The 15,762-nt window shown below is 43.8% G+C and overlaps 1 protein-coding gene across 4 annotated transcripts; it reads right to left on the bottom strand.

Annotated features, from left to right (window-relative positions):
• Nucleotides 1-1,073: 1,073 nt before the first annotated feature.
• LOC101478077 (microtubule cross-linking factor 3) lies at nt 1,074-11,019 on the bottom strand. Of its 4 annotated transcripts, none has more exons than XM_076873773.1 (10): nt 10,960-11,019; nt 9,824-10,878; nt 9,026-9,250; nt 8,680-8,838; nt 8,296-8,364; nt 7,448-7,717; nt 6,986-7,372; nt 4,839-5,501; nt 4,372-4,501; nt 1,074-1,258 (listed from the first exon to the last, which is right to left on the bottom strand). In XM_076873773.1, exons 2-9 carry the CDS (start codon nt 10,583-10,585, stop codon nt 4,385-4,387), a joined length of 2,652 nt encoding a protein of 883 aa, XP_076729888.1. In that variant the 5' UTR covers nt 10,586-10,878; nt 10,960-11,019; the 3' UTR covers nt 1,074-1,258; nt 4,372-4,384. The 4 variants fall into 4 exon arrangements, with proteins under 4 accessions (XP_076729888.1, XP_076729889.1, XP_076729890.1 ...); XM_076873775.1 differs by lacking the exon at nt 1,074-1,258 and adding an exon at nt 2,421-2,559; XM_076873774.1 differs by lacking the exon at nt 10,960-11,019 and having other exon boundaries at nt 9,824-10,953.
• Nucleotides 11,020-15,762: the final 4,743 nt, after the last annotated feature.

Below are 15,762 nucleotides of genomic sequence, written 5' to 3' on the forward strand. Positions count from 1 at the left end.
CTCTAGGGGCCACAAAAGCTCCTCACTGAAAACACAACATGTACCACACGTGGTCATGTTGAGAGATAACTGATACATCTTTCTGGGAAGAAAAAACAACAACAAAAACAAAATAACTCCACTTTAAATTAAACATCGAGACCATCATTTATCACAAAATCAATCTACTGAATTTTACTTTTGCACTTCCACACCGGTAGGTTGTAGTATTAGTAAGTACAATTTACACCCACTGACCCAGAGTCTGTAGAAATCTGCACGTATCTATTCAGTTAACACTGCGTAGATACATCGACTGTTTGTGCTGATGCAATGTGTGATTAAGGATCAATTTTGGCTAAATTTAACCTGAGATTGGTGCAGTTCCTCAAATGACCACTTGAGGCTGCGACCAAAAGTTAATCCCCATAGACCACAGGTGTCGAACTCCAGGCCTCGAGGGCCGGTGTCCTGCAGGTTTTAGATGTGTCCTTGATCCAAGACAGCTGATTTAAATGGCTAAATTACCTCCTCAACATGTCTTGAAGTTCTCCAGAAGCCTGTTAATGAACTAATCATTTGATTCAGGTGTGTTGACCCTGAGTGAGATCTAAAACCTGCAGGACACCGGCCCTCGAGGCCTGGAGTTTGACACCCCTGCCATAGACCCATGTTGAACTGCACAACTGTAGAGCAAAAATAAATATGTTTTATCAAAAGCTGATATACACCTTCAAGAAAACTGCACACGATCCCAGTACAACCCACCAGTCACATGAAATGTCCAAATTTGCCTTTCATTATTCATTAATGCACCTTGGTAATGCTAGCAAGCATGGTTAGTGACGCCAAAGGTCAGTTTGGCTCCACAACAATACAGCGATGATCACAATACTAAAGCTGAGGTTTCAAAATGCATGTCCACAAGCTAACGGGTGACATCACAGTGGCCACTGCCATATTTTATATACAGTCTGTACATTTAAAAGTCCTGCATTGTTTATGTAACGTCTCACCTCTTCGATTTTCCTCTGGATGTCCTGCAGCTGGTCCTCCCACTCCTGCATCTCCGAGTCGAAGTTGTCCATCAGCTCTGGTCTCTCTTGCCCCCAGCCACAACCACTGTGCTCAAGCCCTCGCTCCAGATCTATAGCTGCCATGACAGGCTGCTTAATAGCCAGACACTCTTTCAAATGACTTCCCCCCCCCTTTCACTTTTCGGTCAAAGGTCACCAAAGGGTTGCAAGCAAGGGGCAGAAGGATTAATGGCCTGGAAACACTAAAAAGTCAAAGAAATAGAAGACAGACAACAAGCGTTGTTGATTAATTTCAATGTGTTTCAATGTATTTCTATATAAAGTAGCCCAAAATCTGGTTTTGTTTCTGACACTGAAATCAAAAGGCTGATCAACCCATTTCTACTTTTTCAGTCAAGGCTTTTTCATCTGGGTTTGGCTTGAATACTTCTATCCTCAGGAAGGTCAGATATTTACAGCTGCTTTTGGAATTCTTCACCAATAATTGCAGGCATGTTAGAACTACCAATGCAGCACGTGTAGACAAAACTATTACACGACAGTGCCACAGCCATCTGTTTCAACTCTTGGTCAGTTTGACCTCCAGCCTGACTGGGCATTTCAAAGAAAAAACATTTCACGCATGAATCAGAGTGCCCATGTGCACACATGATGTCACCTGTTAGGCATTTTGCTCTATCCACCCTATATCCTACACCCACCTATCATGTTTATACTGATAATCATTACAATAAGATTTGCTAATTTAAAAAAAACATAAATGTACAAAAATTGCAAAACTGTGACAGAGTCTATTAGTAAGAAGGTTTAAAAAATCATTATCTCTTCTGCATCTGACCTTTAAAGAACCACTTAAAATCCTACTTGAGCTCAGTGCTTCTTAAGTGGGGCTTAACATTAAAAACGTGCTCCTGGAGATTAAACTGCGGAACACCTCAGATGCATCCAAGACGGCGAGCCAGTTCCCTAAAACCAGCCAAGAGCAAGAGCCTAACTGCTGTGGTAAACTGAGACAGCAAGGCTTCTCTGATGTTGTTGTTGTTGATGATGCCGCCACTCAATATTGCAAGTATCCTGGTAGAAAATGCCCGAATTTACCAGCCACTTCCCTCCCATCTGTGATGTAAGAGTAGAGATATTAATAATCTTGTAACTATGCATAGTAAAGTGACTGCACGTCCTGTGGACAGGGGAGAGGCACAGGGGAACAGAAAGTATGCCCGACACTAAGCCAAAAGAAAAATGATCAAACTGAACATGACTCAGAATAAATCTTTAAAGAAAACAAAAAAATCATGTTATTATTTTTTCAATTTTCATTTTGTATATGTTGATAATTAAAACTAAATAAAATAAAATAAAAAAGTTTCCCACTTTAGTAATTTACAGCTTTTCTTACCTACCTCTACGTAAAAGTTATATCTGCCCTCGGGTGTAACTCCTCAGTCTAGTCCCTGGTCTCTTCGGTCCTTTCAACCGTTCCTGCTCGCCAATTATTTTCAACTGCCCTCTCTCCGCTGCGTCCCCCTCGCTTTTGCCTCCACTGTGTTACGTAAAAAAAAAAAAAAACCTCAGGGGTTGAATTTAAAGGATCCCCTTGTCCTCCTCCTCGGGGAGCGTTGAGCTAAAGGGTAAACAACTTCTGTTCCAGCCGGGGTACCCACACTTTATACCGCTCCCGGGTGTTTACGTGGGGCGGAGGTCAAATATCATATTGTCAAACTTATTCCAGCATTTGAAGTCTCGATGGGACAAACTGTCGTCACCAGCATCCCTGCTATAATTACCGGGGCTCGCGGAGAGAGGGGAAAGTGTTTACATAGCTATTTCAGCTGCTGCGGTCTCTCGACCAATCAGCTTCTCTGTTGCTACTCTGCTTTCGGACGCTTGGGCAGATTTTGCCTTGTGACCGTGCCCAGCTTGCAAATCATTTTTCCAAGGGATGCCAAATGAGTGCGTGTGACACTGTGAGTAATAATGTGTCACACGGAGTAATATCTTTATTGGAGACAGTCACAAAAACACAACAACAACACACAAACAATAATAAAAATAATAATACAGCATTTACATCTAATTTGTAGAGATTTAATATTTAATATTAAATCTTTAAATTTAATATTTAAAGCTTTAATATATATATATATATATATATATATATATATATATATATATATATATATATATATATATATATATATATATACATATATACATATATAAAATACTTCAAACTAACAATCAAGCCACACACTCACTAGAGGTATCACATTATTTATGCTTCAAATGGTGCAAAGAAGTAAAATATGCACACTCTCATCCATGTCCTGGAGTAACCTAAAGCTGTGACTCATTCTGCTGCGGTGAACATCTGAAGACAGTTGCTACTGTTCATCTGCCACGCCATCAATTACTAATAGCAACCCCTAATCAAGACCCTGTTGGGAATTTTGGGGTCCTTGACCCCTTCTTATGGTGATGATCAGAATTCCTTCCAGTGTGAAATCAGCCTTAGTCTTCCACCTGTTGTGTTCCCAAATGAATAATTAAGCCCTTCAGGAATTCAGGGGTGGGACAGAAACAAACTTTCACCTTACTTTACTTTGAGGCAACAACAACAGCAGGGCGGCACAGCAAGTGTTGTTCTACAAATTAAAGACGATGTCGCTGCCGTCAAGTCCTGTTACAACAGCTAATGTACTAAGTAGCACTAAGTGGTTCAGATTGCATCCAGTCAGAATAAAACCTATATGACCAAACTTTCATTTTGGCTTAAACAAGTTCCGCACAAATATGCCAACATATCTCCGTTGGCTTTAAATCCACAGCTATTACCCGCACAGTGAGGAATGAACTACAAAAAAACTGGACTATTTATTATTATGATTCAAACAGGCACACATCTTAAAATGTCCACACACACAAACACACACACAGGACATATTATATAACTGGACTCTTTGATGATGTCTGTCGTGCTGCAAGTTTGTACTACAATAAGTCTCTGAGGTGGCTGTTTTTAACCCCGTGGACACTTCCAGTGCTTACAAATGAAGCCTACGAGGAGTTGCAGCTCCTCAGATGGCCATCTGAGACTGAAACTACATCCCCGCTGTCCGCTTCATTAAAATGCTTAATTGCATTTAGCAGAAATAGACATTTTTACAGTCCAGTTGAAAACAATTTTGTTCTCTGTAAGACAAATTTTCCTATTTATGACAACTTAGGGGCGTGAATTATTATTATTATTATTTTTGCAATTTAACCGTTTAAACATCACTAAGGCTTAAAATTAAGCATTATTATGTTAGAGTTCCACTCGCTATCTGCAATGTGTAACCTGTCTGTAACTTACCGTCTCGAGCGTCTTATGCAGATGGCGATGCGTGATGATAATGCAGATTCCAGTGCTGAAGCTGGCCACACTTCCTCCAATGTGAGTGCAACCTCGGTAAGTGCTGAGCTTTTACTGTGCTGTCGGTTACCTTGGCAACAAATGATGCGGGGATGGAAAGAAAAAAAATCAACGGAGGGAAAACAAACCAAAGGATGACGTGTGTTAAAGGGAGGTGTGCATCACAGAACAAAGAAAAGAGTGAAAAGAAAGACGAGCTTGAAGATGGTGGCGTAAGAGAGGGATGAGAATAACACGAGTATGAGGATGAGTAAAATGATTGGCTGGAACATCTGGGAGAGGGAGGAGCGGCAAACCGACAGATGAGAAACACGGGAGTATGGATAAAGAGAGAAAAAGGAAGAAATACAGTTAACTCTCGAGGATATTTTACGTGCTCACATGAGATATTTCAGTTCTATTCTCACCGACAGCGGCTCCTCTGACTCCCTGTCCTCTAGCTTCGGCACTTCCAGTCTGTCTATGAAGGCCTGCAGTTCCTTACGAAAGGCTTTCATCTGGGCGTTAATGCGATATAGCAGCTCATGTTCCCTGATTCTGCTCCCATCTTCTTCCCCACCCTCCTCGCCGGACCTCCCGAACATTAAGTCGCCATTTGAAACGTAGACCCTCGCCTCCGAGATGATGGCCGCAGTATCGGCGATGAGCCTATCAATGGTGCGAACGAGCCTCTCTGCTTCCACGCGGATGTCTATCATCTGCTGCCGCTCACGCAGGGTGCACCGGCCACCAGGCAGGAAGCGGGATAAGGCGGAGGAGGCGGCGCCCTCTGGCCCAGTAGGGGTGTAGAGGCCCCGGGTGGGCGTCAAGCAGCGACTGCTGCCGTTATTGTTTCTCACCTCATCTGAGTCACTTTCCCCACCAACAGGACCCTCGCGTTTGCGGTGAGGAGGGAGCAGGCGGGATGAGGTGGAGTCCTCGTCGCTCTCTCGGCGACCACTCGTCGTGCCACCGGCATCGCTCTCTGCATCGCTGTCCCGTGGGCTCGGCCGCAGGGAGAGATGAGAAGCCAGATCGTAGCGTTGCATGTTGGAGAGGAGCACTCGGTTCTCATACTGCAGCTGCATAACCTGATGGGAAGAGGCGGAGAGAGATGAACTGTTTTAAGATGTTTTGGCGAAGCAGTGACCTCTGGGGTGGACAGATAAAACTATAAATTGCAGGCTGGTTCCAAAAGCAAGTCAATCCTCATAGGCTGCAATGTTAAAATACCAGGCTTTGCAGCAGGATCGAACATGTTACACCCTGGCACAAAAAATGATTTGGGACTTTATGGGCAATTTTCCCCTGTTGTAAAAACTGTTCAGCTATTTTACCCACTTAAAGTTATGCAGAACTGTGAAAGGTGCATGTAAAACTGTCTTGTCTTTCCCTCGCTCTGTATCTCTCACCCTACATCTCTCTGTATGTCTTGAGTCTCTTGAGTTTTTGTGTTCGTGCTACTTCCTGTCTTATTTTGATAGTCCTTGTCTCATGTTCATTGTGTCAGTTTTGCTTTCCCTATCTCGTTATGTCTAATTTGTTCCTGCTGTGTTCCCATGTGTTTCCACTTCCCTGATCACCTCTCAGTGTACGTATTGTCTCAGTCCTTTGTCTGAGTGTCTGTCTGTCTTCCCCTGTGTCTCTCAGGTTCTATGGCTGAGTCTCAATTCAGGGGCTGCATCCTTCGGAGGCCGCATTTGAAGGCCAATTACGTCACAGCAATGCAATGAAGGCTGTCCCAATTCGAAGGCTGCTCCAAATGCGGCCGACAAATGCGTCGTTCATTTCCCTGAATTTGAAGGATAGGTCGGGACTATCCTTCGTGGCCCAACCTATCCCAGAATTCATAGCGCGGCCCAGCCAATTCCAGTTTCCAACAATGGCGACAGCTACTTTGTTGTAATATTATTTTTATTACTCTTTGCAATACTGTATTAATTAAATTAGTATTTCAAATATTTTTATAATAATATAAAAATAGTTTTCATGTGCGGCAATGGATTAGGAGCGCGGCTAAAGTAGCCCCTAAATTGAGACACAGCTTATGTTTCCAGTGCTTCCCATGTTCTAGTGTCTTTCCCAGTTTAGATTTCAGTTCAGTTTCCTTATTTTGTACTGTTTTGCCAATCAGCCCGAATAATCTGCTCGCCTTTTGTTATAGTTCTGTTCCTGCTTACATTGTCTGCAAATAGGTCCTCACTCTCTGCTCCACAAAATCTGCTGCTGCAGATCATAACAAAAACCCAACTGATTTACCAAGCAGGCTGATACTATCGACTGATTTTAAATGTTTGCAGATCTATCAGCATCAATATTTATAGTAGCCAATAAATGAAAGCTAAAAAAGAGAGGAAAGAAGAGATGAGAGGGTACTCTTAGAGTACCTTCCCCGATGGCAACACACGTATTTGGAACCACAGACTGTTAGGGAATTGTGTTTGTGGACTCTCAGTCTTGGGAATGAGTTACTAATTAATACCTAAATGCATATATTTACACTAATTATAAAAGCATTAAATGAATTACATGGATCAGCATCTTATATTATGTCAGTGTTTAACGCCTTTCTTACCTTGCCACTTAGATCATTAATCTGCAGTCTTGCAGCTTTCAGCTCCTCCTGGAGGGCTTCTGCCTTTGCTCCATCAATGCCTGCTCCTCCTGTAACTCCTCCTCCTCCTCCATGCCTGGCACCTCCTTCATGAGTGCCAGCTTTAAAGCGTAACTTGTTCAGCTCAGCTGTCACCCTCTTGTTCTGTTCCTCAGCATCAGCCAGGTTTCTCCTCAGGAGCTCTGCCTCGTCCTCCACCAGCTGTAGCTGTTGTCTGAGCTCTGTCAGATCATCCCCCAGGCCTCGGCCTGCGCCCGGCCCACCTGTCGCTCCACAACCCGAGCCTCCACCGCTCTCTCCTTCTCCACGGAGGTCATCAAGCTCAGCCCTCAAGCCACGGTTCTCAACCTGTAAGGAAAAAGGGAGACGGGTGCAAAAATCACATGATCTTTCATTCAGAAATTTCACACAGTCTGCTCTTACCTCTAACTCAACTATCTTTCTCCCGAGGATGTTGGCTTCCTCCTCCACCAGCCGAAGGCGTAGCTTCAGCTCTGACTCACGCGTGGTGGGTGGCCCCCCAGCCTCCCCTTTTGGGTGGGTACTGTCAAGTTCTCCATAGAACGAGCGGTATTTCTGCAGCTCTTGCTCTAGCCGGTCCTTCTCCTTGTCAATCTTGGCTGTTTTCTTCCTCATAAGCACAGCCTCCTCTTTGATGAAAGCTAGTTGGCACTTCAGGTCCTCATTGTCCTCCTAAAACACAAACTGTATACACTCAAGTGCATTGAATTTGTTAAATTGTTAAGAAGGCTGGTTTCTGCATTGAGACCTAAGACTTAAGATTAAAGTGAAGAGCAGATTTTTTAGCCACAGTCTTTCTGAGCCAGACGGTTATCTCTCGTCGGACTCAGCGGATTCTTGGCATGTAATAAGTCTAACAAAATTGCTCCAGCTCTGCAAACCCTCAGCTTTCACTAAAACTTTGTAGCTGGAAGTGAAAAGCCAAACATTTGACACAACAGGATATCACAGAAGCTCATACGCAAAATCTCAGGTTGGACCCTGAGAGTTTGCAGGGTAAAAGCTGTTTATTCTTTGGCCTGACTGCTCAATACATGGGCAGGCTGTCTCCAGGCTGAAGTGCATGTTTAAAAATAGCTGATACAGGACTAAATATTCACACATCAGTTCACATGAGACTGCACATTTTCCTAAGAGAACTACCTCCTAACAATTATCTGCATCAGTTTAGGCAAGGTAAGCATTTATGCCAAAAATGTATAAATATACACAAAATAAAATAATTATTTTTAATCATAACAGCATCTCACCTCAGTGGGAGTCTGTGCTGCTTTCTTGTCACTCTTCTGGACGTCCTTGCTTCCTCTTCTCTTTTGAGACTATAAGAGGACATTGCAATTGAAATTAAATTATGACTTCTTAATGTATTTATGAGTATACTTGTATGCGTACACTTACTGGCCACTTTGTTAAGTATACCCACTCAACTGCTGATTAAAGCAAATATCTGTTCAGCCAATCACGTGGGAGTAACTCGGTGAATGATCAATGCGACCTGCTGAAGTTCAACTCAGGTATTACCTAATGAAGTTGCTGGTCGATCATTTAATATTCATATATGTGGACATTTATGACACATTACATTTAATGCTCCTCTGATGTATGGTGATGGATGTGGGGAAGCGTTTACACACCTCTTTGGTTTTTTCTAGTTCATTCTGCAGGGCTTGTTTGGTCACTTCCACCTCTATGAGCTTCTGTCTCAGCTTTTCGTTCTCCTCCTCCGTCTTAGTGCGTTTCTCCTCCACTTTTTCCAGCTCATGGTGGAGCCTCACAGACACATCCTTTGCTACCTGTAATAATCATAACCTGAACCTGCTGTTTTGGAGAAATAACTAATAATCTGTTATACTTGATTTTTGCTGCTGTAAAATGCATAATAATTGAACTAACGTGATGGTTCGTATTAGCCTACATTAAAACCTCCCATACATAACATATTAACCTTAACACACAGAGTCATCTCCTCCCCTCCCCTACCTTTAGGTCCTGCTCCAGACTCCTGAGCAACTCTTCATCGATCTCTCCTGTCTGGGCGTAGCGCAGCCTCTTCCTCTCAGCCTTCCGCAGACGATACTGCAGGATTCTGCAGTTTTTATTGGCTCTCTCTAGCTCACGCCTCATTTCCTGGAGCTGGCAAGTGTCTTCTTCATAGAAAGTGTCTCGCATCTCGTCCATCTCAGCCCTCATTTCTTCAATCTCACACTAGCAGAATCATAGCAGACAGAAGATGTGATTGCTACATGTGTCACACTGACAGCAGGAGGTGTATATACTTCGAAAACAGGAGATTTTATTGGTTCAGAGTCTGACTAGTAGCTCCAGACGTATTACAGATTTTCAGGTTCAGGTTAAAATATACAACCTGAAAAAAAATCATTTTCCAGATGTGAGTCTGATCATCTTTATTACTCCACAGTTCATTTCAGGGATATATAAATGCAACATTGCAAACATATGAATTCCAGCTGTGGCATTGTGGATAGTCCCTTCTAAACACAAGATATAATCGATCCGTATTAATCAATAGCATCAGGATCGATATACAGTTACAATAGCGAATGCGTTTTCACTGAAGACAGAGAGCCTGTCCTACAAACATAATCGACCCCATATGCTATCTGTCATTTCATGACAATTAAGACGTTTCTGAATTGTGTCATTCTAATATGATTTCACCTCTTTAGCATTGGCCTACAATTCAGGTTAGGTGAGATTATGTATTTTAAAGTATTTTAATTTTATTTAAAAAAATGTTTTTGTTAAAGTCTATCAAACCTTGAGATCTTCGTTTTCCTCCAGCAGCCTCTCCATCTCCTCCTCCAGGGCCTGGTCCTGCTGTGTCACGGACCCCGCCTCTGTCGCCTCTGCAGCCCGCTCCGGCTCTTCCACGGCGGTCTCCGACGTCCCAGTGCTGTCCGCTTTGGCTTGCATCTTGGCTCCCCTCCTCTTGAGTCTCTTCTGCAGGTGGAAGTGAATCAGCTCAGCCTGTAAGCATCGCCCTTTCCACAGACCCAAACCGAGGCCCGCTCCACAGGCCGCGGACACGTCGGTTCTCTTCCCGTGTCCGCTTCTCTCCCCGTGTCCGCTTCTCTCAGCTGGCTTCCTCTCCTTTTCTTTCAGCGAATAAGCTCTGCCGGAAAACAAAGGCTGTGTGGAGTCACCTTTAAAGCGGGTTAAGGCAGAGCCTAGAGTCGGTATAGGGAAATCTGCCGGATCTTCCTCGACAGCATCCGCCCTGTTTGGTCTGACAAGCTCAGCTTCAGCACCATCCGGGTGAACAGCTGCCCCTCCGCGGCTCTCGGGCTCCCTCTCCCTTCTGTCTGCGGTGCTCAGGCTGTCCCTCAACCCAAGATCCCCGCTTCTCCGTGCACGATCAGGAGGCCTGGAGCTGCCCGGGTGTCTGGGAACAATCTTTAATGCCCCCTCCTGGGCTGTAGCCGGCGAGGGAGCCCGGTGCTGCCTCCTCCTCCTGCCTGCGTTGTTGTCTGCCGGTGCTGTGGAAGAAGGATCTGCAGCGCCGCTCACGGTCGGCTTCATTTTTTCCACCTCAAGTAAACTCCACGCACACGCTGCATTTGCGTGCTTTTATAGATGAAAAACGAAGCAGCCCTACAGAAGGATTTTCTGAAAATCTTAGCCTGACTGAAACATGAGCAAAACATTCATAAAAACTCTAAAAGTTCAAAGTTGCCTCCAGTGAGCCACTAGATGTCGCTATTGTGCCGCTGCTGTCAGCGCCCCTATCCTCTCATCCCAAACCATATGCATATGACCCGAAAGCTTTACGCACAGCCAGTGAGGGCGGGGAACACATGAGCGGTGCCACGACTCTGTAAAAGTATTAAAAATAATAATAAAACAAATGCGTTTTAACATTTATTTAGAATTTTACATAGTGGCTGAATCCTTACCGCGGACCTCTGAGAGAGGAGACGCTGACACGGGGTACCACCAGGCACTGCAGGGCAGGGGCACGGGGGCGTAAACGTTATGGTGGACGTCAGAACAGGAAGTAAAACAGCCTCTCCCGACAGCCTCGTGCTTATAGACATATCCCACTCTCTTTCTCTGTCTCATATTCAGAGCATTATATTGTTGTACTACAATATGTTGCACAATGTTAACAAGAATGTAAGAAATAGACTACTCTTGGTTGGTTTGAATACAGTCCACTTCACTGATACTGAAACAGGCATCGATTTCTGGGGCTCCAGTTTGCTGAAAGGGCTGGTGTAATCCTCCAGTGGGTCCAGCTGCAAAGGTGAACTGTCAGATTCCTGACACATCCAGTCCTGCTGTTATTTATTACTCCTTTTTACTTGCAGTATTGTGTAAAAGTCTCAGTCAACCCATAATTTCCTTTTATTTTGCCTCCAAAAAGCTAAAATTGTATCTTTAGGCACTTATTGCTAGCAGCCCATTGCAAAAACACAGAAGTTGTTCCCATTTGCTTAGTTGAATCTGTGAAAAGTGCCAATGATAACCACATTTAACGGACATAAAATTATACTTTTGCACCAACAAAGTGATTCCCAAAGAACTATTTGGCAAACACTTGCTATATCTCTTCATGGTGCGCAGTTGTGCTTGAAAATTTTCAAGAAACTGATTAAAGTCAGGAGTTAAAAAGAAAAAGTGGCAGGCCTAAAAATAACAGCAGAAGATGAACAATATCTGAAGGTCATGTACTTAAGAAATAAGAAACAATCCAGTAAAGACCTGACTGTTCACTTAAGGTTAATCAGAAATGGTCTCAGTGAAAGTGTGACTGCCAAGAAGCCATTTTTAAGGGAAGGAAACAAGGAGAAAATGCTCAAACATGAGCTGAATTCCTGAATTGCTGAAAATTAACCGCACTGGCTGTGCATTTTACTCTCTCACTGGTTTTAAACTGTTCTGAATTGAAGTTTAACTTCCTTGCACAGCATTTTATTTGGTTTATATTTACATTTTTAACAGGTTTGTATCATTGGGCTCATCCTCTCACCTCTAAATAATCAAGAAATATAACCGTGGCCCAACAGAGGGTGCTCTACATACACAAAACTGCCTATGCAGAAGCCCAGAGGGTAATCTGCCTCACAGATAGAGAGAGAGAGCCAGTAAAACGCTGACTGTTTCCACTCTCTGTTCAGCTAGAATGAGCTCCTTAGTAATATAATTGCTAATGAGATGAGTAAGACCCAGGTCAGGTTTGCAAGGATTTAACACTGGGATTTCCAGGCTTCTACCGTTCTACCTTTAAAAGCCGGAGAGCAGTCAAATGCTGGAAGTGGAAGCTAAATTGGCTAGTCATTCATATGTATATTAGGTCGTTACCTAGGAATTCTGGAGGGAGGGGAGTGGGGGTGAGTGATTGAGGGGGTGGGGGAGTGGAGTGTTTCAGTTTGCCATCTTAGGGAGAAATCAACACATGTCCTTTGTATGTCCTTTGTTGCTGACATTTATTGATGAAAACAGTACAAAAAACCAACCATTTGTACACATATTTACAAATAATGATAAAAAGTGAGTGAGTACATTTCAACATTTTCAGCAATCACTCACAATCCTGGCACTGCCACGGTATCTGTCGTCTGCATTTACCACATGTGTACCTGTAGCAGTGAACACATCGCACAGTGGCCTGATTTTTTTTGCATCTGTGTTTGACCTGACACGTGGCCCTTTTTCCAGGGCTCGGTGTGGAGTGGCATACCTGAGTGGTGAATTCATTGCGATCTGTCTGTCTAGTGGATTGAGGAATTTCCCTGCGAATCTTGTTGACTGTGCCGAGGATGGTGGTTTTCCGTCCAAGAAGTTTTTGCGCAAGTGAAAGCGATGTGAAGAAATTGTCCGTGGTAACATTTCTGCCCTTGTCTAGGAATGGTTCCATCAGCCTCATTACTACATTTTCAGAAAGTCTCTCCCCAGTGGGACGATTGGGGTCCTTGCCAAGATATGGGAAGACATTGCAAATGTACTTGGATTTTAGGTCGCAGGCCACCCAAAACTTGATCCCAAACTTGTCCGGTTTACTTGCAATATACTGCAGGAAACAGCACCGAGTCTTTGATGGGAAAAGCTGTTCATCAACGGTGATATGTAGACCAGGGTTGTAGCACGTGATGCAGTTGGTGACAAATGATCCCCACACACTGGAAATTGCAGCGAACTTATCAGTCTTTGCTCGATCACTACAGGTGGACTTGTCATCAAAGAGTAGGTGTTGCATGATGTCTTGGAAGCGGTTTCGTGCCATACAGGGAGTGCAGAATTATTAGGCAAATGAGTATTTTGTCCACATCATCCTCTTCATGCATGTTGTCTTACTCCAAGCTGTATAGGCTCGAAAGCCTACTACCAACTAAGCATATTAGGTGATGTGCATCTCTGTAATGAGAAGGGGATGCAGAGGGATGCAGCAGTCTCAAAATTGCAAAGCTTCTGAAGCGTGATCATCGAACAATCAAGCGTTTCATTCAAAATAGTCAACAGGGTCGCAAGAAGCGTGTGGAAAAACCAAGGCGCAAAATAACTGCCCATGAACTGAGAAAAGTCAAGCGTGCAGCTGCCAAGATGCCACTTGCCACCAGTTTGGCCATATTTCAGAGCTGGAAGAAGTCTGCATCCTTCAAGAAAAACATGATTTTCATGCAGGACAATGCTCCATCACACGCGTCCAAGTACTCCACAGCGTGGCTGGCAAGAAAGGGTATAAAAGAAGAAAAACTAATGACATGGCCGCCTTGTTCACCTGATCTGAACCCCATTGAAAACCTGTGGTCCATCATCAAATGTGAGATTTACAAGGAGGGAAAACAGTACACCTCTTTGAACAGTGTCTGGGAGGCTGTGGTTGCTGCTGCACGCAATGTTGATGGTGAACAGATCAAAACACTGACAGAATCCATGGATGGCAGGCTTTTGAGTGTCCTTGCAAAGAAAGGTGGCTATATTGGTCGCTGATTTGTTTTTGAATGTCAGAAATGTATATTTGTGAATGTGGAGATGTTATATTGGTGTCACTGGTAAAAATAAATAATTGAAATGGGTATATATTTGTTTTTTGTTAAGTTGCCTAATAATTCTGCACAGTAATAGTCACCTGCACACACAGATATCCCCCTAAAATAGCTAAAACTAAAAACAAACTAAAAACTGCTTCCAAAAACATTCAGCTTTGATATTAATGAGTTTTTTGGGTTCATTGAGAACATGGTTGTTGTTCAATAATAAAATTATTCCTCAGAAATACAACTTGCCTAATAATTCTGCACTCCCTGTAGTTCCAATTATCTGTGGGTTTCCCAGGTTTGCTGACCAGCAGTCATTTACACTACCTTTCACCCCAATAGAAGCGTACGCTGCAGATGGAGAGCCAACGGCTAAGGCCAGGAGAAGTATCTCGAGTCGCCTTCAGAGCTTCCTGTGTTTCATCACTCTTGACATGCTTCATAGCATTCAAGAATGGACTATTCAACATGCACAGCAAACGGAGCATGTTCATTGGTTCATGGACCTCCCTGAACTAATGGCATTTATTGCAATTGTCATCTTGCGGGGGGTTTACAGGGTTCCATCGGTAAATGACTGCTGGTCAGCAAACCTGGGAAACCCACAGATAATTGGAACTATGGCACGAAACCGCTTCCAAGACATCATGCAACACCTACGCTTTGATGACAAGTCCACCCGCAGTGATCGAGCAAAGACTGATAAGTTCGCTGCAATTTCCAGTGTGTGGGGATCATTTGTCACCAACTGCATCACGTGCTACAACCCTGGTCTACATATCACCGTTGATGAACAGCTTTTCCCATCAAAGACTCGGTGCTGTTTCCTGCAGTATATTGCAAGTAAACCGGACAAGTTTGGGATCAAGTTTTGGGTGGCTTGCGACCTAAAATCCAAGTACATTTGCAATGTCTTCCCATATCTTGGCAAGGACCCCAATCGTCCCACTGGGGAGAGACTTTCTGAAAATGTAGTAATGAGGCTGATGGAACCATTCCTAGACAAGGGCAGAAATGTTACCACGGACAATTTCTTCACATCGCTTTCACTTGCGCAAAAACTTCTTGGACGGAAAACCACCATCCTCGGCACAGTCAACAAGATTCGCAGGGAAATTCCTCAATCCACTAGACAGACAGATCGCAATGAATTCACCACTCAGGTATGCCACTCCACACCGAGCCCTGGAAAAAGGGCCACGTGTCAGGTCAAACACAGATGCAAAAAAAATCAGGCCACTGTGCGATGTGTTCACTGCTACAGGTACACATGTGGTAAATGCAGACGACAGATACCGTGGCAGTGCCAGGATTGTGAGTGATTGCTGAAAATGTTGAAATGTACTCACTCACTTTTTATCATTATTTGTAAATATGTGTACAAATGGTTGGTTTTTTGTACTGTTTTCATCAATAAATGTCAGCAACAAAGGACATACAAAGGACATGTGTTGATTTCTCCCTAAGATGGCAAACTGAAACACTCCACTCCCCCACCCCCTCAATCACTCACCCCCACTCCCCTCCCTCCAGAATTCCTAGGTAACGACCTAATATACATATGAATGACTCCAGCATTTGACTGACTGCTCTCTGGCTTTTAAAGGTAGAAACGCAAAATGATGACTCCGCGGGGGTCTAAGGTAGAAAACCAAAATGACTGCTCTCCGGGGGTCTAAGTTAACCCCCTCCGGAAAACTGACCCTTCACCCTTCCAGC

The sequence above is a fragment of the Maylandia zebra genome, linkage group LG15, assembly GCF_041146795.1.
Source record: "Maylandia zebra isolate NMK-2024a linkage group LG15, Mzebra_GT3a, whole genome shotgun sequence".
Taxonomy (NCBI): Eukaryota; Metazoa; Chordata; class Actinopteri; order Cichliformes; family Cichlidae; genus Maylandia; species Maylandia zebra.

What these genes read in the sequence shown, in the direction of transcription:
- LOC101478077 (XM_076873773.1), bottom strand. Translation starts at nt 10,585, where the DNA reads ATGAAGCCGACCGTGAGCGGCGCTGCAGATCCTTCTTCCACAGCACCG. An exon ending in GTCTGGAGCAGGACCTAAAG is followed by an intron (nt 8,839 to 9,025) that starts GTAGGGGAGGGG and finishes TGATTATTACAG; the next exon opens with GTAGCAAAGGATGTGTCTGT. An exon ending in TTAATGATCTAAGTGGCAAG is followed by an intron (nt 5,502 to 6,985) that starts GTAAGAAAGGCG and finishes TCTTCCCATCAG; the next exon opens with GTTATGCAGCTGCAGTATGA.